Genomic DNA, 23,401 nt, shown 5'->3' on the forward strand with positions numbered 1-23,401 from the left:
ACCTGTTCTGTAAACTATTACATACATTTGCTAGTAGTGGCAGTTAGTTTTGCCTGTATAGTGAAACAACATACATAAACATATGTTGAAATAAACTTGTTTGAAAGTTCAAAGAAATGATACTCAAGTACCAAAAAGCTTTCTTACTATCATATCTACAGTAATGTTGAAATGTGCCTGCACTGGACTGAACGAAAGTGACCACCAACAGGCATTATAATTTTTGGCAAATGTACAAAATTCATGCTGCTAACCTCGCGCTTTATTCTGCACAATAAACAGAAGTATGGCTGCAATGAAACATAAACTTGAAATAAAAATACATTTATGAAACAAAATTAAAATGTTTTTTATTTACATATATAAACATGAAATCATTATTAAAAATAAAAATACTCATTTATTGTTTAGGTTTATTGAGAAATATTATTTTCGGGTCTTGTATATTACTTGAAACCATAAGGAGAGTATGTGATTATTAAAAAATTAAAAATATATATAATTTGCATTTTATGGATGATAAAAAATTTGGGGGATTTTAAATTAATGTACTAAAACAAAAAAGTAATAAGTTTAAATGTGGAACAAATATAAATATCATAATTATTTCTTATAAATACCATTTCCTAATGTAATTTTCCAAGATATTAAAGATCATAATGCAAAAAACTAAATTTATCAAAAGTAACTCGCTTTGTTTCTTAAACAACATGCATTTATTCCTTCCTCTTCCCTTCCATCCTGCCCTGCTCCATCAACCCCATTCACTGGTGCTCCATCCTGGGCCATCCATCCTCTGTCTTTACGCCTGGCTTTTATCAGGTCCTTGGCAATGAGTTCCAGTTTCTCTTGCAAGAGCAGCTTTACATTTAACCCGTTCAATTTGCCCTTCTTCTTTGGCTGTCTATCAATGCAAATGGAGCATTTATTCAGGATGGTGGAATTATTTCCACCGAAACATGTAGAGTTTCGAAAGTTTCTTTTAACTTATGTTTATTAAACTTTACAAGTTAATTATATCTCTCAACACACGGTCGGTCGATTTGACTGAGTCATGTGACCTTTTGTACTTGTTTAAAGTCTTTATAAATTTAATACTTATAACTCTCAATATATTGGGTATATCTTCACAAAATTTGGTAGTCTTTCAGTTAATATTACAAATCTTTCACATACAAGAAGTCATATTTCTTAGTGAAGTATTTTTAATAAAATAAAGATTTGTCCATGAATATATTGAGTATTTGTTTTGAATAGTCCGTGTGCAAAGTAATTTTCATGTTGAAATTAAAAATATTTTTCGTAATCTCAAAAATCTTAAATTTCCTGTTTATAATCCCTTAAACCTCCTTAATGTATTTCAAACGTTTTTTTCACTAAATCCTTATAGTTTATATGTTATTTTCTCTACCCTATCTCAAAACGAGATCGGTCAATTCGACCAACCTCGTAACCACCAAAAAAAAATTTAAGTAAACCTAAATTAACTTTTTTTCTTTCTAGAATGACTTCAAGTTGTAACATGAAACTACATTCGTTTATCCTAAGTAGCTCTAAGTTCGTAGCATTATACATCTACTTATAATTAAATCTTATTGTTTTATTGCCCTTTTTAACTGTGTCTAACTACTACCCATGCTACCCATACTACCCAAAGATAATGAGGGAAATTTAGTATTGTGGTTGCCATTCCCAGTTACTCTGGTTTAATTTAAGATAAGAGTCTGTGCCATTAAGTTATCTTTTCTCTGTAAACCAAACATTCATTGATAAAGTATGCTTTTACAAATTGAAAAAGAAGAAACAAGAAATATACTTTACCTTAAATTATAAAATATAACCTCCGAGTCTGTAGAACTTTGGTTCAATTTGAGTTATGCTTTCCATTAGATTTCATTTCTGTGCATCATGTTAGCTGACTTGTGGTGGCTTGAAAATTGAGTGTATATATATGTTATAGTCCTACGATAAATTTATTAAAAATATCGTACCTCTAATGAAGGAATCCACACCAATTTATTTTATAAGTTAGATATCTCACTTAATGAGGTTGGATTTTTGAACAATATCTTCCCTCAGATACACAAGCTTGGGCATTTCATGCAAAAAAAAACATCACCACCACACGAGTGGTAACAAATGATAAAAACATATTAAATATTCCCAAGGAAAATTCTTTTTTGTCATGGTGATGTTTCAGATAACCACTTCAGATCTAGATATTTAGATCTGGTTTTATCCAAAATGTCATCATCATAACTATTTTTTTTCAACATTTTCATTTAGCTAAGCATTTGACAAAGACTACAAACTTCTTGTGATGCACGTTTAATTTGTAAGGTAAACAGCTTTAACACAGCATGCAAGCCAAAAGTATTTAGTAGAGTTGTAACCAACCCACACCTGTTTCAAATTAAGGGAATGTGGATGAAGAAGACGGTTTTATAACATAGCAGCAAATGGCTGCTAACTTGTCAGGTATACACTGTGTCCATTGTATTGGAACCATTTGTGATTTTGTGCTATTAATGTTTTAAAAGCAAGGAAGAGGCAGAGTAAATGTGTTCTTTCATGTATTAAAATCATGATTTGTTGCCGGCTGGTCTGGAAAATGTGATAAGCTCATTAATTGTTACAAACAACTAAATACAAAGAATAAGTATTAACATCAATATAAAGTCAGTACATGGAATTTATTTAGTTAAATCATTTCTTTAGAAAAGTCCTGGAGTTATGTCCAACTTGTCTAAGAACAAACTTAACCTTCCTTCTACTATCCACCATGTGGGATACCCAACTCCCTTTTAATTTGCATTTTTGAAACCCCGCTTTTCTACTCTTTCAATAATTTCTTCAGAATCAAGAAGAGCTGTCTCTAGATTTTGTTGCCATCTGGTTCTATATCGAGATTCTGTCAGAAGCATTGACACATTAGCAGAAACTTCTTCAACATCAGATTTCTCTGACAGAATGCCACATTTAGAAGAAACTGCATCTCATCCTCACTGAGTTTTTTCTTCATCAGCTCTCTTGCTTTAGTTTTCAATGCTTCAGATTCCATTTCTAGAATAAAAAAACATTAAATGTATATTACATGTATACTCTGTTGTGTATAATTACACATATATATATATTGTATATTCTCTGATGTGTATATTTGTTTTACATTATATATATATATATATAATCTGTGAATGTGATGTGTATCATAGATTTCAGAAGGAATACATGATGTGCTAAGATACAGAAACAACTGCTCTGGATTTTGATCAAACAAATAAATACCAAACTTGTTGAACAGATATTCTGTATATGTACTAAGAATGATAATCACTTACTTTGAAGTAACTACCAAAGAAGGTGTTTTACAAATTCCGATTGCTAGTTGGAAGAAGGCAAAACGCTTGAAAGAGAAGACTATCATAACCGAAACTAAAACGTTGTAGTAGATGGTAGTGGAACCTCAGTTTCTATTGGTTAGCAAAATTTGTTTATCCTAAGTAGCTTGAAGCTCATAACAGTATACACCTGTTTCTACTTCAATTTTATCGTCCTTTGAACCCTGTATAACTAATAATACACCATGCAACTTGTAAATCACTTTGTGAATGAGTAGTTCACATTACCCTATCGAATTACGTAATGCATGGGCTACTCACGAGCATACCTCATGAAAAATTATTAGTATTATTTTTCTTTGTTTTACAAAATTTAACCTAATAAGTTTCTAATTTTTACATTTTAGCTACTTTAATAATAAATAAAGAATACACCAGAAAAACAGGAAATATATAGTACTTACCTGGGTCTTCTTTCTTTTTGGTGTGAACTATCGATGAAACTTAACCCTAGTTTTTTATACTAATGGTACTATTTCATTAAATAAATTTCTATTTAATTAAATAATGCACCTAAGAACACAGAATAATAACATGTAAAATATAGACAATGTCCTATAACTATCATAATTTTTCTACCTTTACTATGTGATAAGAGCCGTTAAAAATCCGGCTAAGCCTGTTTTCCATGGGAATATAGTTTGAACTGGAAGTGAAATAGGCAATTTTCTGTACAGAAAACAATGTAATATGATTATAACTATTTGTTATAAATAACATAGTATTAAATGTCAGAGAGATATATTAGCAATTTGTAAAAGAGAGGGTGTAACAGGTGGGTGTGTCAAGAGGGGTCTAATTTTCTAGTTTATGGCTCTGTAACTAAATAAGATTATGCTTTGCTTGAGTAATAACTATGTTATAATGGAGGGGTGGTCAATAAATTAGAGAAGAGAGATGATCTAGAGAGTAAATGTCACAAATCTCATACGAGGGGAGATTGAGGATTTAGAAAAAAATATTTTCTTATAAAATTAAGAACTTGTTAACATTTGGATTATTAGCTACAATTTTATGCCAAGTTTATTCATACACCACAATAAGAAAGTAGTTTAATTAAATTTTGAATGTAACTCAGAAAAACCTTGTGACATGCAAAAATGGTACCTGTATGGAAAGAGTTAATATTATTAATAGCTATGATTCTCCACATGCAAAAAGAAAATGCTAGCCAAAAGCTTATGATCTTGATTACGTATTTTGTGTTGTTTTAGAAATATTTCTAAGCATTAGATACTCCAATGTAAGTCTGGTACTCTAAGGAACATAAAAACTGTTAATCGTGTCATATTTTTTCATTTTAGATGATGATAACCTGATCAGCTATCTAATCGGCTTGTCATTTAGACAGTCCAACTACTTACTTTCCATGTAGCCTTGTTTTAGGGTAATTTAAAATGACTTACTCCAAAATATCCATAAATTATACTTGCGTTGTCTTCAGTTTACAATCACACTTCCCTGAATTTTGTTTTGAATGCAGGAAATTAATATGTTTATATATAATCTTTCATATGTTTTTACTTATTATTAGAATCAGGTGTACCCTACGTCTATCAGAGGTAGACAATTCTGAAGTTTTACAGCATATTAAATCTTTGAGATCTTGGTTATCAATTTGACAGTTTTATGGTTTGTTAAATTGTATCGTGTAAAACACATTGTTGATTAAATAATTAAAATTTCAGAAATATTTCTACTTGTTTATGTAGCTTCAGTGAATAAAACATTTTGTTTTTAATTTATGTTTTTATGATATTGTAGCTTTGAAATACCTAAAAAAATCTCATTGTAACATGTTTTTTCAAGAAACAATTAATAATGCTTACCTTAGCCATACATTTTAACTACCGATTTTTGACTTCCTACAGTTTTTTAAAACTTTGATATACATTTTTTATTTTAATAAAACTGTAAATTTTATCTTTGTTTTGATTTGAAAAACAAAGGATGTCGTTTCACTGTGTTTACAAGAATTGGTGAACAATAATAACTTTGACTTTTTTGTTGTTGTTAATCAAAAGGTTTCATTTAATACATTTGAAAAGTTTTAAAGAATTTTAAACCCATTTTACATTCATTCATATATTTGTTTTTACACTGTTTCAGTGATTTTCTTTGCCTGTTTAAGTAGTTACTTAGGTCAGTAAGGCCTAATGCAAACAAAATGTAACACAACGGCTTTGTTAGCAAAACATGACTTGATGGGATCAAGCGCAAATTGATTTAGCTAAGCCTATATCATCTTTTCACTAAAAACATTCTTTTTCCTCCATCATAATTCAAATGAAATATATAAAATAATAAAGCAAATTTTTCTCAAGATATTTAAAAAAAAAGGACTGTAACTGTAGTGGAAGTTGTTCACAAGTACCTTTTCTTTTAGCTACTAAACTGTAAGTGTTGTTTCTTTTACAGTTCAGACAAATGTAAAAAGAGCTCTCATGGCATGACATGTTTAGATTAGTGGCCGATGAATTCTTAAAGCTGAAGTAAAAGCGAATACATCTTAACATGACAACTGGTATTGAGAAATAATGATTAGCTAACTATTGATAAAATTACACTTTAAGTTGTAATTAAGTTACAAGGACATATTAGTGCTATTTTGTTCGAAACTGCTATGACTTTCCTTCTAGAGGGCTACGAGTACCATATTATGCATGGAGAAAAATTAGGAAATAGCCAAACACTAATGATTTCATTGGGAACTTGATGAAATCAACCTAAAATCAAAATTTGAGAATAAAAAAAAATCTTATTTATAAAATTGAATAAATTGAACTTTTTTACTTAATAAATTTTAACTCTGTTGAAAATGTGTGAAAAAAATGCTTACAAGTATATTTTCTTTAATTTTGTTAATTCAGAGGTGTTATTTTGCCCTCAAGGCAGATTGCACCAAACATGAAACACAAATCAAGTTTATATTGATAAATCTTTAATCTTCAGATACTCAGTTATCAGATATGGCAGCGTTTTCCTGCTTGGTAGCCACGTTTATTTAGTCACTTACTATTAACTTGGATATTTTTATCAAAATAAAAACGTAATACCAATCATTTGTTCATCAATATCGTAAAGAAGCTGGTATCAGTTTATCCACAATAACAATTTTCAAACTTCCTTACCTTTGATATCTGTGAAAGTTTCAGAGGGTTCTTGGGTATTCTCCAGAGGTATTAAAAAAAAATCCTTTAATTTATTGATATTTTGATGAGTTTGACAGCCATTTCAATTGTTTCCCTTACTACGACTGCTTCCCAAACTGAAACCTTGCCATGAAACCTTCAGTGAGTCTTTGGTATGGCCAGTAGAATTCTAAAACCCTTTGTTTCATTAATATTCTGTTTCTTTTTTTTATGAGTTTCACAGGCATTTCAAATATTCCTTTTGCTACTACTTTAGTGCCTACTTCTGAAACTCTGTTGTAAAGACCTTGTGCGGCCCAGTGGTTATCATGCCAGACTGTGAATCTGAGAGTTCATGGTTTGCAACTCATTTCCACGAAAATGGATAATACATTTTATTTTATTTATTTTCTTATTCATATGAATTTGGTGGTCATTTCATTGTTTCTTTTGCTATTGTATTAATGCCCATTTAATAATATATTCATGGATTTTGGGAAATTTCAGAATACAAGAAAATTAAAAAAAATTTAGAATATAAAAATATGTATATTTCTTGGTAAGTATCCCAAAATGAAACTTAATTTCCATGCAGCTTTCAAAACCAGTGAAATGAATTCCATGCGTAATGTGGGCAAATATTCTAGTTTGTGTAAGGGACACTTATTTATTTATTTTTGAAGTTTTGTTTTTCTCACAAAGTTAATCCTTATACAATGTTGTTGTTTTGTAATGCTATTTAAAGCATTTGGCGGCAGTTTTTGTAACTATAATAAATTATAATGAGGACTATTTATGATTAGGAAGGAATCTAATTGTTTAAGTTTTAAGTAATTATTTTTTAACGAGTACAGGAAGGTGATTGAGCAGCATTATTTTATTGATTGAATGATAATTCCTGTATTATTTTTGGTTAACTTTAACCTGTTAAAATGGCTTGAAGGTATTCAGATTTACTGGTTTTGAATTTCTAATTATGTTCATAAAATATATTTTTTATCTACCAAAAAGAAAAGAAGAAAAATAGATAAAGTTTTTCATTTTAAGAAACTATAAGGATTCCATTTGTACATGTGTGTGTATTGAAAAATCTTAAAATGCATTCAACAGAGAGGGTACTGCTTGTTTCTTTCAGTCATCTTCTTACTAATGGTTTAGGCCCGGCATGGCCAGGTGATTAGGACGCTCGACTCGCAATCTGCGGGTCGCGGGTTCGCATCCCCATCCCACCAAACATGCTCGCCCTTTCAGCCGTGGGGGTGTTATAATGTGACGGTCAATCCCACTATTCGTTGGTAAAAGAGTAGCCCAAGAGTTGACGGTGGGTGGTGATGACTAGCTGCCTTCCCTCTAGTCTTACACTGCTAAATTAGGGATGGCTAGCGCAGATAGCCCTCGTGTAGCTTTGCGCGAAATTCAAAACAAACAAACAAACTAATGGTTTAGGCTAAACTGGTAAATACTAAATGAAATCATTAAAAAATGAGTTAGAAAATTAAATAGGATGCTTATATATATATGAAAAATTGTGATTCTTTCTTCTGCTTTGATATATAATATGAACAGTGCTGTTATATTTTTCCTTACTTGTCATAAATTTCATCATTTTACAGTATGATTATTGTTTTAGGCTCAAGTAAAAGACCACGATTTAGAGAAGGAGGGTTGCATCTCTTTAAAACTTATTGTTGTGTTTGAACACAACAATATATAACTAATTTCTTCTTTTAAAAGTAAAACTTTGACTAATCTTTACATGACAGGGACATCATAATTATTAAGTAGACTGGTGATAAAAGAAAATATTATGTGCTATAAATGACCACAAGAGCATCAACAAAAAAAAAAAATTCCAAGCTTTTAGAAAACACCCTCAGCCAGTCATGCTCTTTACCTGAAATAAATAGAGAAAACAATAACTAAAATATTTTAACTACTTACTTTCGACACTGAAAGCAAAGTTTAGCTGGAAGTGGTACAATGCCATTGTCCAGTTCATGGGCTAACTTTTTAGAAGCAGATCGTTAGTCTCGATAAGGCCCCTCGGTTCCATTCCTCTCTAAGATGACATTGTACACATTTTGTTGGCTTACAAATGTTTCTTTATGAAAAGAGTAGGGGTTGGCTAATGGAAAAAAAAACACTCGTTAAAGATGTAATAGGTTAAAATATGTGTTTACAACTTGCCAAAGATTGGTGTGTATTCTGTCATTTTTCATGAATGTTGCAAAGAAGATGCATCAGAAATATAGATAAACAGTGAGATACCCAAGTGATGAGATAGCACATTTTAATCATTACAGGTTTTTGTTTTATAACATTATATACTCCTTGTTGTATACCAAAAATACTTTGGCTAAGTAACACAGGTTATCCAGAAGTTTCTATTTTGTGGCATCAATATTTACAGTTTCATGACAACATGAAGAGGCTAAGAATAACCAAGTGATCTGCCATCTGAAACACCTATTTTCATTTGTTGTTTTAACTAGTTTGGGAAGCTGAAATGAATGTTAGTCACATCCATGAATACTTTCAGAGGATTGACTACATTCCTTAGTTGAATTTATTAAGAACACCCTTTTTCACTGCTTTGCCTAAAAACTTTTTAAATAATGTGTTGACACCTTATTCTGCTTTATGTCCCATAATTTAAATAACTGGGTCAATCTGATCTAGACAGTCCAGTTATAGTTAAGTAAAGTATAGAACTAGACCATAGAACTTTAGTAAGTCCCAATTAAATTTGTCGTTCTATCGTACTATGAGGAAACATAGTCACACCTTTTAACATGTACAGAGATACACCTTTTTAATAACAATTTGTTTGTCCAATGTTATGTGTGGGTCTTGGTAAGATCATATTTAAATAGGAAGGAAGTTGTACAAGATTTTTTCTCAGCTAGTTCACTGTTCGCAAGGCTTGTTCATGTTCTTGGCTTTGAGAAAGGTAATGATACACACAGTTTTGCTTTCACGTATTTGCAATGGCTGGGTCTCCTTATTTGGGATGTGAATGCTTGAAAACTCAAATTATTGAGTTTGTTTTTGGCATACCTTGTGTTATTCCTCTTAATGTCCATCCTGCAAACCAAGATTCATTAATGTGTCCAACCGTTGATAAATATTCTTCTTTCTGTTATAAGTCATGTCTGATAGTGCTCTTATGGAACTTTTTTTTAAAGATGTTACATTGTTTTCTTCAACGGAATAATTAAAATCCAAATAATGATGTAATATATTAACATGTATATGCATTTCAATTAAATTTGTTTATATTTAAGCCAAGCCTGCAAAGTAAACCAAGTCAGACAACATATGTAAATTAAAAAAAAAAACTCAGTCAAGTATTCAAAAATATTTTTAGGTTTTAATCGCAATTTTACATATACGTTTTGTAAGTTCTTGAATAATATTTGATAGTTTTGGGTCCTGACATTTCCTCAATTTTAGTTTGATAATAAAAATACAACATGAACTTCCATTACACCAGCATGAAACCAGTGCAAGTTATTTATTTGTTAAAGTTCTACATTATAGAATTATCTTTTAAGTTTGTAATTATACAAAAATTATCATGGATATTAAATTATAATTTTCTTATTAAGGGGTCACAATCGTCTTAAGCTTGCTAATTAGGGTAAAAATGTACAATTCTTGTTAGTCTTAGCTTGTATAATACACACGAGTAAACGAAATTGTGTGATTTAATTTTTAGTGAATAGTTATGTTTAGCTAAATCAGTACATAAACATGTTTCGGTTAAGTGTTTGATGGATCGATTAGTAGACTGTTAAAATCAGTGTTAACTTGATTAGAAACTATGATAGAACTGCACCTTGCAAAGCATTTTGAAGAAGATAAAATGTGTATTTATTCTCTTTTTGTCTGAATACACGATTATCCACTGTTTGAAGACAAACTTTTAAAAACAAATGCTGAACTATATTGTGTGTCAAAGCTTTTACGTGCTGCATTAAGTCGTTCTTCAGTTATACTTGGTAGGAAAAGAGGTGACTAATGATTATTAACCCATTAACTGCGGATGACGGATATTTCCGTCATTGAAGTTCTATGGCTCAGCTGCAAATGACGGAAATATCCGTTAGTCGCACATGTATAACTATAACTCTATGCGAGTGACGATAATTACCATTTTATTGCGATTGATGGCAACTCAGTTTTACCTGTGAGTCAGAAAACGGCAACTGAGCTTAATACCCTCTTATTCTTCTCCCGCTAAATTTTGATGTTGCCTGATTGAATTGTGACAAAACCCCATTAATTTTCTTTCAACCATATAATTAGGGCTATTTGAGAGCAGATCTTTTTTTACAATAAAAATTAACAAAACAAAACTACTCAACCCCATGATTAAGTAAAGATAAAAACATGATATATTAAGTAATTGCTTCCTATTCAGGTATTCTTAACCTTCAACACACAATCTCATGAGCTGATTCTGCATAGTCCAAAACCTCTGCCCAGAAGTTTACTTACATTCAGTTCCAAGGTTTAAAGATTGGTTGGTTAGCCATATATCCCCTCAGATATGAATGGCTTCATCCAGATATGACAAATTTGTGTTTAAGGGAGGAAACCCAGAACAGGCTTAAACTAAAAGGCAATGAGTTAACTTCAGTAAATTAGAAGAAATGCATAGTGAAAGGCCAAACAAGATATAGAAGTTAATAAACATGGGTTCTACTGGTCAGTCATGTTATCTACTCTTGTCATATTCCGTTACCAAATCAAAAATGATGACCTTAACTTTTAACTAATAGGGTGATATTTTTTGTCTAAAATAACTTCAGTAAACGAAGTCTATAAGACCCACGTTAAATGTGTTATGTTAATACCGGGTTCAAATTTTTGTCATAAATTTGATGACTTATTTTTTATTTTCTTTAGATTACATAAGCAGAGCAGGACCTCATTGAATATTCCAAACAGACCCACGTTAAATGTGTTATGTTAATACCGGGTTCAAATTTTTGTCATAAATTTGATGACTTATTTTCTTTAGATTACATAAGCGGAGCAGGACCTCATTGAATGTTCCAAACAGACCCACGTCTATAAGACCCACGTTAAATGTGTTATGTTAATACCGGGTTCAAATTTTTGTCATAAATTTGATGACTTATTTTTTATTTTCTTTAGATTACATAAACGGAGCAGGACCTCATTGAATGTTCCAAACAGACGAGTTTTTGCACTCTTGTTGGACTATTTTGGTTTTCTTATTGCTACATCTCAGTAATTTTGGTGCAAAAGTGTGATCCCCAGGTCTTTCTGCAGCTATAGGTGATTTTTTTTTTGTGCACAAATAAATACTATGGTAAGGTCATACAAATCCCAAAGTATATATATACATATTTATAAAAGTAATTGGTTTACAAAACTATATATTAATGTAAGAGAATGTAAAAAAAACATTAAAATAAGAAATGTAGTTATTAACGACGTAGTAAGTGGCATAGTAGTTAGCATGCTCGAACTTTAAGGAATCTTGGTTTCTGGCTCATTGCCACAAAAATGTCTTTTGCACTTTGGGTTCTGAAGTACAATACAAGTGCGAGAGCCAATATTTGGTCAAACAAGAGCGGGCTGTGGGTGGTGTTGACTAGTTGTCTTCCCTCTAATCTGTCATTTCAAAATTAGTGATTATTATGTGCAGATATCTCTTTGTGTAGCTTCTGCAAAAATTCTGAAGATGTCACCCTAATAGTTAAAAGTTAATTCTTCCAAAATGCTAAGTGATATTCTTAGAAATATTGTAAACATTTTAATAAGACGAACAGGCATTAAACAACATCTTTAAATTTACCAATTGTTTCAGAAATATAGTATAATATAGAGTGAGTTTTTATTTTAGTTCAAAGTTGCACAGTAAGCTTTGGGCTGTCTGCCACAGGGATCAAACCTTGCATTTTTGTATTAGCCAAGTAAAAAAAAATAATCCAGCTGTATTGACAAACGTAATTCGTGGTTACTGGTTATCTTAGCTCAATGAAATATCCATATAGCCATCAGCTGAAGTACTGAAATACAAACAGTCAAAAAGAAATTTAAATTATTTATTAAATAATAATAAACCTGTTTAATTAGGGTGACTTGTAAGATTTTGCACTGTTAGCATTTATGAGCAGACTTTTGTACTTTTACAAGTGTATGTTTATTATGTATATATCTTTTTTTTTTAAGGCCAAACAAAATGAAATGCTATTGTAGCTTCCAAAGACGAGTTCTTCATTTCTTCCATGCATCATTTGATGATACTCGTTTAGAGTTAAACATTGTAACTGATTAGTAAATGAACTGTGATTGTATAAAACGCATTGCTTATCCGACACAAAGGTTTTCTTGATGTTATCGAGTAACTTTTTACCCTGTTAAAGAAAAGATATAGGAAGGAGTGCTTATTTTTAATGTTGATGATGGCTTGAACATTTATAACAATATTTCTTACATACGCAGCACACAGTGTTCACATAAAGACATCTTGAAAATAATCATTACAAAATTTAATTGACCATTGTTTTCTTACACAAAAGTTTACATATGTAGCCAGCTGTTGCATTTGACGACTTTTGTAAAAGGATTTACATTATGAGGAGTTGACGGTAAACTTCTAAAAAATTACAGTTGAAAGAAAATACATGAAGTTTGTGTGTATATAGATATATATATTTGTTTAAAATATTATCTGTAAAGGATTTGATAGGTAAATATGGAGATGTAAGTACAGTGTAAAATGTAAAAAAATAATACTGTGTACATTATGATAGAATAGCATACCAATTTGTTATCATAACATTCTTTTTGTCTGTTATTTCTTTTCCCTCTGTGAAATAGCCAGGTTTTATAGCTATTATTGTAAATTGTACACCCAGTTAACTAATAAGATCAAATGAAGTGTAGAATGATTTAGCTTTGCTCCTTGCATGCTTACCCCAGCAGTTGATGCCACATTGACCAATGTAGTTACCATTTTGTACAGTACTCTTTTTACGATGTTTTGTTGTACACATTAACCAGGTTTCCAAAATAAAGATTCTTATCTGCGACTTTTAGAATGTTCCAGAAATACCTTTGTACTTCAGTTATTTTGTGTAGTGAACAGAACTAAAACAAAATAAATTTATAAGTTAAAGGAAATTTTAAAAGCTTTTATGGTTACCGGTATACACAGAAAATATTTATATTTTATTGGCCTAAAAATTGAATTTAGAATATTTTGAGAACATCTTGAAACTTAATTATATTACATCTTATCTGCAAAGATGGTTCTTAAAATAGAAGTTTTATATATGTAATAAAAGTAAAATTTCTAACTGATATAACATTTTTCCAATAACAAATATGTAATTGTACACCCATACGTAAAGCTAATCATAATTTTGAGTTTATTTGTAAAATGTCTCATACTGCACTTCTGATCAATGAAATTAATAGTATGCAAACATTTAAAATGGTTAAACAATCTAAGGATAAAGTAATTAATTTCATTTCCAAATCAAATCCTTTTTTTCAGATTTATCTTTTCTGTATGTTATACCTAAATCTCCAATAAATCTAAAATTAAATTTATTTTCAGCTCATTGAAAACAATTATTAAAATACCAGACATTTTATTGAATAAATTACTTAACATTTTATTTTACAGAATGAAAAAATATAAATGGCAGAAATAATAAACATACTTTAGAATATTTAAATACACTGCTCAAACATTTGTTTTCACTACTTTGTATATAACAATTCCTTTGAAAGATTTTAATTATGAATGAACTGATGGAACAGTATTGCAAGCCTAATGCACTGTTTTAAGAAAACATTTTTTATCTCAAAAATATAGAGAATATACTAAGTATTTGTGTTAACTATTTTTTCAGTAATCTAACTGTTCTACTGGTAGAGTAAATTTATCATCTTTTATAAAAAATAAGTTTTTTTGAAGACATTATAAACCCAGATGTTTTTTACTTTAACTTATATTACTGATTTATTTAGTATAAATGATCCTGAAATATATAACTCCGTTAACAATATTTACCCAGTGGTATTAGAAATTGTTAATACTTCAATTTCTGTATTAGAAGCACATTAATTAGATCTGGAAATTAAAATACTTAATTATAATGATTTATATATTTTCTAATATATGGCCTACCTTAATAATAATATTCCATTTTATTCTATTATAACCATTCGTCAATTCACAATACTTAGATGCTGTAGAATCTGTAACAAATTACAATATTTCACTGCTGATGTTGAAATACTGATACCGATATTAATATTTAGTGGACTTAATAAACAAACATTAAATACATTTCTTAAAATATCTTGAATATCAAGAAATAAGAATATATTATGATTAATATTTGTGATAATCTTGAAAATTTCAAATTTTTCTTAAGGTCAAACAAACAAAAATGTCTTGCTACTATTTTCATACATGTATTAACCTCGTTAATAAGTATGAATGTACAAGCTCTTACGAAAAGTAGAAAACCGTTTGAAAATTAGTAGTTACAGTAAACAGAACTTTGTGGGTGGAGGATTGGTTTTATACTAGTTTAGATAACTTGGTAGGGAAATTGTTCTATTAATATTACCTCATTAAATTGAGCTTTTTTCTACCATAATGGAGGCTGGAATGTTAATTTTAGGAGATGGTTTTCTTACTCATCACACCCTAGTGGTAGGACCTTACCTCTCTCTCATTTATTTTTAATTTCTTTTCTTCTGACAACATTCACCTTTCCACAACTGTCTGTATGCAGTGAAGGGTGATATAAATGTGGACTTGAGCACATCTATCTTACTGTTTTATATCTTTTCCTGATTTTATTCTTTACATGCCAGGCTTTGGGAATGAAGGGTAGGACCGTTAAACACTGTATCCCCACCGCTGTTATTCCTACTTCCACGGTCACCTCTAAAGACCAGGACACACAATATATTTCCCATGTTATAACCTGTGCCCTGTTGACTTTATTTTGGTTAAGCAGTGTTATATTTTTATTTATTACAACTAGTTTTGTATTCTATATAAATATACACGTACTTAAGCCTATTATACTTTACTAACCACATAGTGACAATAAACAACACAGAACAAAATACACAAATAAACGTCATGGATCTCTTACTTAACCTTTTGTTGCTGGGTGGCATATGAAAATAAGGCCTAGAGCAACCTACTCTGCTCTTTTTTTTTTTTCCTGATCCCTCCTTCTATAGTCATTCTCTTCTAATGTTATCTGGTGTCCACCTCAGGGTTGTTTTAGTTATCCACTGTGGATTCATTATAATTGTACGACCAAATCTTTTTCACTAGTGTTGTTTTAGACGTGTATTTATTTCCAATAGAGAGACTTGGAGATTCTGTGTGGCTGCAGATTTTACATTAACTTTATATCCTTATTTTAACGTGTGTCATTCCTTTCAGATTCACTTGGTGATAACCTTTTCTATTACACTACCTTTGTTGACTGTGCTTCCAAAATATATAAAGTCATCACATTCCTCATTGTACACTTTTATCGCTGTTGACCTACAGTTAATTTCTGTCATACGTTTTCTTACTAATGTTAAGTCCAAGTTTTTAAATATATGTTGAAGTTGTCTGTCATATGTTGTAGATGCTCGAGTTAACTGTAAATTAAATATCATGGATCTACTGCTCTCTACGTATTATAATGAATAGTTTGTTTTTTATTTCGGTTTGCTAGTGCTTGCTTATATTATCTTTCTTATGCACCATACATTCATTGGGTTCCGTTTTTTTATTAAATGTTAAGTAACATCTTCATGCAAGTTTTGTACATTTAACGTAGAGTCAATATCTATATGTAATAACTACTTGAGAAAAATAGATCACGTTTCTGACATTTATTACAATTAGTGTCAAAAATACAACATGTAGACTATATTAAAGAAACATTTTGTACATACAGCTCACATAATTACAAAACAATGGAGCTATACTGTAAAGTGATCCATAAATAAAATTGGAATACAACAATCCAATTCACAGAAAAGCATTTTTAACTTCACTAAGACTGTAAATAAAAAACTACACATAAAAGTAGGGTGTAATCTATAAACAAGCGATATTCACCTTTGGATCAAGTTTCTTGATATCTAAATTTTCTCGTTGTGGAACTACATATTATTTCAAATTATTACTTGTTTTTTTGTAAAACGTATTGGGGAAACTGGATTTTGATCCCACACACACAAAAAAAAAAGGAAAATAAATATCAAAGATAGTTGTTAAAATTACACAATGATTTTAGACTCATTATTCTAATAGTTTCAAATACAGGCATTTATAATCAGAAACTTGTAGGTTTTTTTTTCTTGATACACTTGAATGAATATACAGTTAGGAACTAGCAGATTTAAGATTTGACGAACAAGTGCACTGTGTGAGCTTTGATACCAATCTCTGTACACTAATATTCCTTTGCAGGAAGCAACTCAAATAACAACAGATCTATTTTTTTCCCAATTGAAATAATTGTACAAGGGTTAACAAAATTTGTTTTTATTGAGTTATTAAATTTTGTCACTAAGAAATTTTTCAATTTTGACAACAGTGTTTATGATTAACTAGATGGCGACGCTATGGGCTCAAAAATTAGTACCTAGGCTAGCAAATCTTTTTTGTATGTTGTCATGAAAAATAATGTATGAATAACTGTCTAGAGAGTTTTTAAACCAGTTAGATACCATAGGTATGTTGAATCACTGATGATACGTTTGTTAATTTTGAGGAAAAAGAAATTAACTCAAATTTGTCTCTTCTTTTTTATAATATCAACAATTTTGGTGATCTTTTGGAAGTTGGAGTGTATGATAAACCAACATATACAGGATGGTACATTCATATTGACAGTTTTGTTTTTGTTAAATATATATGGATTATTTTATAGAGGTTATCATATCGCTAGTAACTATCAGTATTTTCATAAAGAAATAGAAAGTTTAAAAAATATCTTTTTAAAAAATGGTTTCATTTATCATTACTTCAACATTTTAAAGTTTTTTCTTTAAATGTTCTGTACACCCCTCATAAGGTGCGATACGATGCTCCGAAACTGTCATTCTACATTAGTCTCACGTGACAGATGGGTAAAGACAGTTAGGTTTTAAGAAATAAAACCAAAAATATTTTGGTGTGTATATCTTTAAAATCAGTGTTAAGAACAGAGAATTTTTACCAGATAAAGAACAGAATTAATACACTTCAATGCTCTTACATTGTTTATCAATATGTTTGTTCTTGATGCAGACAGGATTATGTGGGATCAATCACACAATGTTTGGAGCAGCATATAAAAAAGCCTTTGAAGCCTAGTGCTGGTAATTTTTTTGAAACAGTTAAATCACAAATGTGACGGATCTCCAGATAAAAAGAACTTTGAAATAATATGTAGTTATAATAATGAACAAGATCTAAGAATTAAGAAAAAACTCTAAATCAAGGAGGAACACTTGCTAACCTGTCAGTTAACTTTCTGGTGAAACAAGTACTTACCATCAGGATGTAACACTTGTTAATCTGTTGGTTCACTTTCTGGTGTAATGAGTAGTTATAATTATTGGAGAATAAAAGTATCATGATGAAACACTTGCTAACCTTTTTATTCACCAGTACATGTATCTCCTCATTACACCAAAAAGTGAACAAATAGAAGTAACGGGTACACACACACAAATACAAGTAACCCTACTAATATTACTGAGGTCTCCTATGTATTTTACAAGAAAATGAGTGATTTCACCGATCATTTGGTTAATTCTATACACTACATGTTGTTACAAGAAAAATATAAAGGTATTCATTATGATGCGGTATGTGGACTCCATCATTAATGAACATTTTAAGTTTTTAATTTAAGGGAAGAGACTATGAACAAACTATATAAACATACACACACACACTGATGATTGAACCGCCACGATGTAACATAAACTTTATGATGGAAGGGGTAAATCGTACTGATGACTAAACCACTATGAAGTAATGTGATCTTGTACACTGTTTAACTCTCTAATGTAGTTGCTACCAACAGACCAGTACTATATAAGGTCATACTGATAGTATATAAAAACAAAAAAACGTATACTACAAATAGATAAGTTATGGAGGGACTTATCTTGCAACAATTACGCGACTTCTTTATCCTTGGTTGAAAACTTTTTCTATATATATATAGCTGAATATTTATAATTAAAACAACGAAGTGGGAAACAGAAAATAATTCTTTAACTGCAGTCATTAAAACAGCTACAAAACTGGCTTATAAAAATAGATATCACAAAAATGTCTTTCATTCTTTAGTCGGCATTTGTCAAAGAAAATCGTAATGCTTGATTGTTCAAGTTCTTTAGAGACAAGCTTACCAAGAAGCATTATCTCGTGATGACTTAATGTCAAAAGTAGTCGTCAGAGGCTTTGGAAACTAAGAATTGTTGCCTCACTTGTTAAGTTTTGAATTTATGGACTGATTTGTTCAAATGAAATGTTGTGCCATAAGCTTTGTTTATTTCTAACATTGGTTGGACATATTTACAAACAAAATTTAGTTTTTAAACTCATAATGAACATGGGATTAAAGATTTTTTTTTACACTTGACACAATTTCGTTTATCTAAGACAAAGTTACTTTTATTATTATTATTGTAAAAGACTGAATGGTTTATATATATATAGCATAACTGTAACAAGTGATTAATATGAATTCCACTGGCTTTTTTTAGACACATTTTCTACACTATTTATGTACCAAGTTGCTTGTGGGCCCATGAATTTGTTGCTACAAGGTCCTTTATAATATAGTCACAAAATGAAAGTCTAAACAAAAATACATGTAATCCTACTAATATTGCTGAGGTTTCCCATGTATTTGACAAGAAAATGAATGATTTCACCGATCATTTGGTTAATCCTACACACTGCATGTTGTTACATAAAAAATATAAAGGTATTCATTATGATGTGGACTCCATAACTAACATTTTTAATTTAAGGGAGAGACTATGAACAAACTAATTGAAATGCTGATATTCTACATAACTCTTAAAAATGAACACATTACTACTACTGAAGATACACAGTTTTGAAAACCTTAAAAGCAACACAAAGATACGTACATGTTAAAGCCATTACATCAAGATGTTGTCAAACACAAATAAACAGGGAAGTGATTACATAATTAAATATAGCCAGAAATGTATTTTAACTTTCAAATAAAAATGTATATAGTATAATACTCAGCAAACCTGTGTCATAAAAAAACGGTTTTAGTTTCAATTTGTCAAGAGAGAATATCCTCAAGTAGTTAACACGAACATGTTAGGAGACATCAATTATGAGTGAAATGTTTGTGTCTAGTACATGTCACCGTGAAATTCAGCACAATACCACCGTACCTTCAAGAAGTTTTGAAGAAAAATATTTTACAAAATATATGTACATACAAAGTTATAATGCACAATTATCAGGATAAGATAATTGGCAAGTTCAACGGCAGTAAACATATCGATGTATATTTACGTAACCACCATTTTACTGTCAAGATTAGTCTCATTCATAAATCTTTCAATTTTTATTCATTTATTTTTCTTTTGATTAAATGTCTGTCTATTCGTGCTTTAAGTCTCATATGGGGGTGTTTTACTTCTTGTCATTGCTCTGAAAATAAAAAATTTATAAAAGGCAAAACCAAAAGTCAAGAGAGAATACAATTACTTAACACCCTACAAGTTTATGAATGAATGATTTGACAATAAAACTTAAAAGCTGATGAATTACACAAAGAATCAAGGCTCTTAAAGACCCGGTAATTATGAGAAAAAAAAACACAAAAAGACCAGCTTTATCTATTACTTGGCTTTACATCTTTTCGATATGGTTTTGCTGCAAGTGGTGGTTTTTTCTTTTGGCTTGCCTGTGTAACTGTAGCTCCACTTCTTAACATATCTCTCTTGGTAGTTGTAGTGTTTCGAGTACTAGCAGCCATACTCTGTAACATTGCAAAAATGGCGGAGGATGATACATCCAGTCGAATCAGATCTATCAAAATTCTATAGAAGACAGACAAAAAACATTTTCATTGGTAAATGTACGTACATCCAAAATTTATTAAGCGTGTAATGTTACATTAGACATTTTTTCTCAAAAGCATCAATGGTTGTATAAACTTTTAAAGCAAAATTTCAGTCAACAAGGTTCTTTGTAAAAAATCTGTAATTAAATGTATTCTTCCAGAATTAGGGACTAAATTTTTACCGTGAGGCTTCATAATTTCAATGAATACTTTAACAAAATGTCTAGTTTTAAAATTATGAAAGTAGAGTTAAAACTTGTATAACGTACGTACCAGTGATGTAACAAGTCACCGATGTACTGATATGAATCAATGCAATCTGTATGCTACTCACTGTACTATCAGTTTAAACATCAAGCCCTAAAGTCAGACTCTAATCCACTCATCAAACCTAATAATTCAATTCCCACAAGTTGTTTTTCAGGCTCAAATCAAATGATATTTTATCATATCTCTAACACAGACTATCAAACCCATCCACAAGAAAAATAAAACCATCCTTTGTTTTTCAAAATATCATCAATTCTCTTCTTAAAATACTACAAGATGTCAGCCTCCGCTACTGCTGACATTTTACAAACTAATCATCCTCAGAGAGAACTTGTATAAACAACAGAACTGTCGCGAAGTGCAGCCAAAAAGACACAAACTAAAGAATTAGAGAAAGCACTCATTACTAACAAACAAACAAAACTTAAATACGTGTAGAGTGTATTGAAAAAACAAACCTGCAAAACTACGAAATTTGACCTAAAACATAAAACAAATATGTAACATCTGAAGTACAAAACCACTAAAGAAACTGAGAAGATAAATGACCCTTAAATATCGAACATGCAAGACCACTCAAAGAATCCATAAGACAAAGGACACGAAAATAAGACCTACCCTAAATAACATGAGAATAAAAAGGCACACAGTTAACAGTAACAAAGTCTGACTCCAAACCAACCCCCAATTAGATGTGACTTGTAGTAAAGAAGAAAAAAAAACTTACAAACTACATAACATTAAGAGTGAAAAGAAGTGAAAATTTAAACAAAAATAAAGGAATAAACAAACTCCAACTGCAACTTTAAACTAAAGTTACCTTGATGGTAAAAGAAGTATAAAAATCTAAGTTACCCAACACTGAGCAGAGAAGACGTGAATGACCTAAATTATAAAGTGTAGAAATTAGATCTATCCACATGAGCTCACAAACTCATTGATCTCTTATTTCCTCTTAAGGAAAGAAGGGTAAGAGCTAATCTTACTGAAGCAGAGAATGATATTCAGGGGGATAAATAAGATAAAGGATTCTGATTTTTTTTGTGTTAAATTCTGAAGATAATAGATCACAAGATTAAAATTTGGAAAAAATAGACTATGTATCAGTTAAGTGTTTTATTTTTTAAGAAGGGGTGAATGGCTTATGAAATGAGTTGCCTTTTCAAATTGGTGATTTCCTGAAATAAAAAAGGTATGTCTGTAATTTTACTTTTCGAAAGTAAGCAAGAACACCCTTGAAGGACCAAATGATCCCTTGTCCTTAGGTTATGTTACGTTATTTTCTTCATACGTTAGTAGAAAAGGACAGAAAACATAAACAGGGTGGGAATGAACTGTCAAAAACGTAGCAGTCTTCTAAACTTTTACTTACTTGAATACTAAAGGATCAATAACTATTCCAGTCGTAAAAGCTAGATCAAACATTTCCTGCTCATCAGATGTAAGAATGTTGCTCAACACAAGGTTGAAATGTAGAGATTTTGTCTTCTGTGCCAAGTCTTCTTCGCCAGTCATTGTTTACTGTTTGAAGTAACTGAAGTGAAAAAAAGAAAGATAATAAAATCTCTAAATTTGTTTTTCTGTTGCCATGTTTAAATGTCAAAACTGAAAAACAGTCTAAGGCATGCATGAGGCTAAGTGGTGTACATGTAATAATACCCTTAAAATGGTTATAAAGAAGTTTGTTGACTAAATACTTCTAAAAACAAATAGACTTTCTGAAATTTACACCTAACTTTTGCTAGGTGGTAAAGGTCATAATAATACTTGAAAGGTAAATTATAGCTACAATTTTTTAACAACGAATTTTGTCAGTTTCATCCTTGAAACACTAATCACTAATGAATAATGTAGTATTTCTAAGTTTTTGGAATGTACTCACTAAATTATTAAACTAACTGTTGACTTAAATTATTGATATGAAGGTGGCATCTTCTTTTAAAACAGTTAACTGTTTGGAATACACATACAAATTTTAATATTAAAACTCAAAAATCAAAACAGACTAATTGGTAGCCAAACTTAGGTTTTCAAACTGCTTTTCTTAATTACCATTACTTACTTGACTTAAAAGTAAGTGAAAGAAAAAAAAAGAAGTTGATGAAACAAATTTTGGGCTGGATTTTTGTAATAAATAATCAACAAACCCTGTGTTATCATATAGTTTCAAATGCAGAAAAACATAACTTCAGCTGTTCCAGCACTTGAAAAAGTATGTAATTGGAATAACAAAGGGCTCACTAAAAGCTTTTAATAAATACTAACCCAAAAATTACATTGGCCCACTTCACATAATATTTTGGGACAACATGGGACCTGTTGGTCCATCTTGGCTGTTCTATCCTCAAAACTAAATTAAAGTGATTAAAAAAATATACAAAAATGTAAACCCAGTGCTTTTCATTCATATAGTTATCAAGCTTTTTCTTAAACTCACTTAAATTTACTGCCTCTACAACATCTGAAGGCAACC

At 30.4% G+C, this 23,401-nt stretch overlaps 1 protein-coding gene across 1 annotated transcript in view; it reads left to right on the forward strand.

The window, feature by feature from the left end:
* Positions 1 to 23,401, forward strand: part of LOC106464903 (PHD finger protein 12-like) — a 94,914-nt gene that overhangs the window by 12,900 nt on the left and 58,613 nt on the right. Inside the window, exon 5 of the mRNA XM_022392708.1 lies at positions 8,160 to 8,216. Within this exon, the coding sequence (XP_022248416.1) occupies positions 8,160 to 8,216 (57 nt within the window). The remainder of the gene's footprint in view (positions 1 to 8,159; positions 8,217 to 23,401) is intronic.

The sequence above is a fragment of the Limulus polyphemus genome, unplaced genomic scaffold (assembly GCF_000517525.1).
Source record: "Limulus polyphemus unplaced genomic scaffold, Limulus_polyphemus-2.1.2 Scaffold1775, whole genome shotgun sequence".
In the NCBI taxonomy this organism is placed as follows: Eukaryota; Metazoa; Arthropoda; class Merostomata; order Xiphosura; family Limulidae; genus Limulus; species Limulus polyphemus.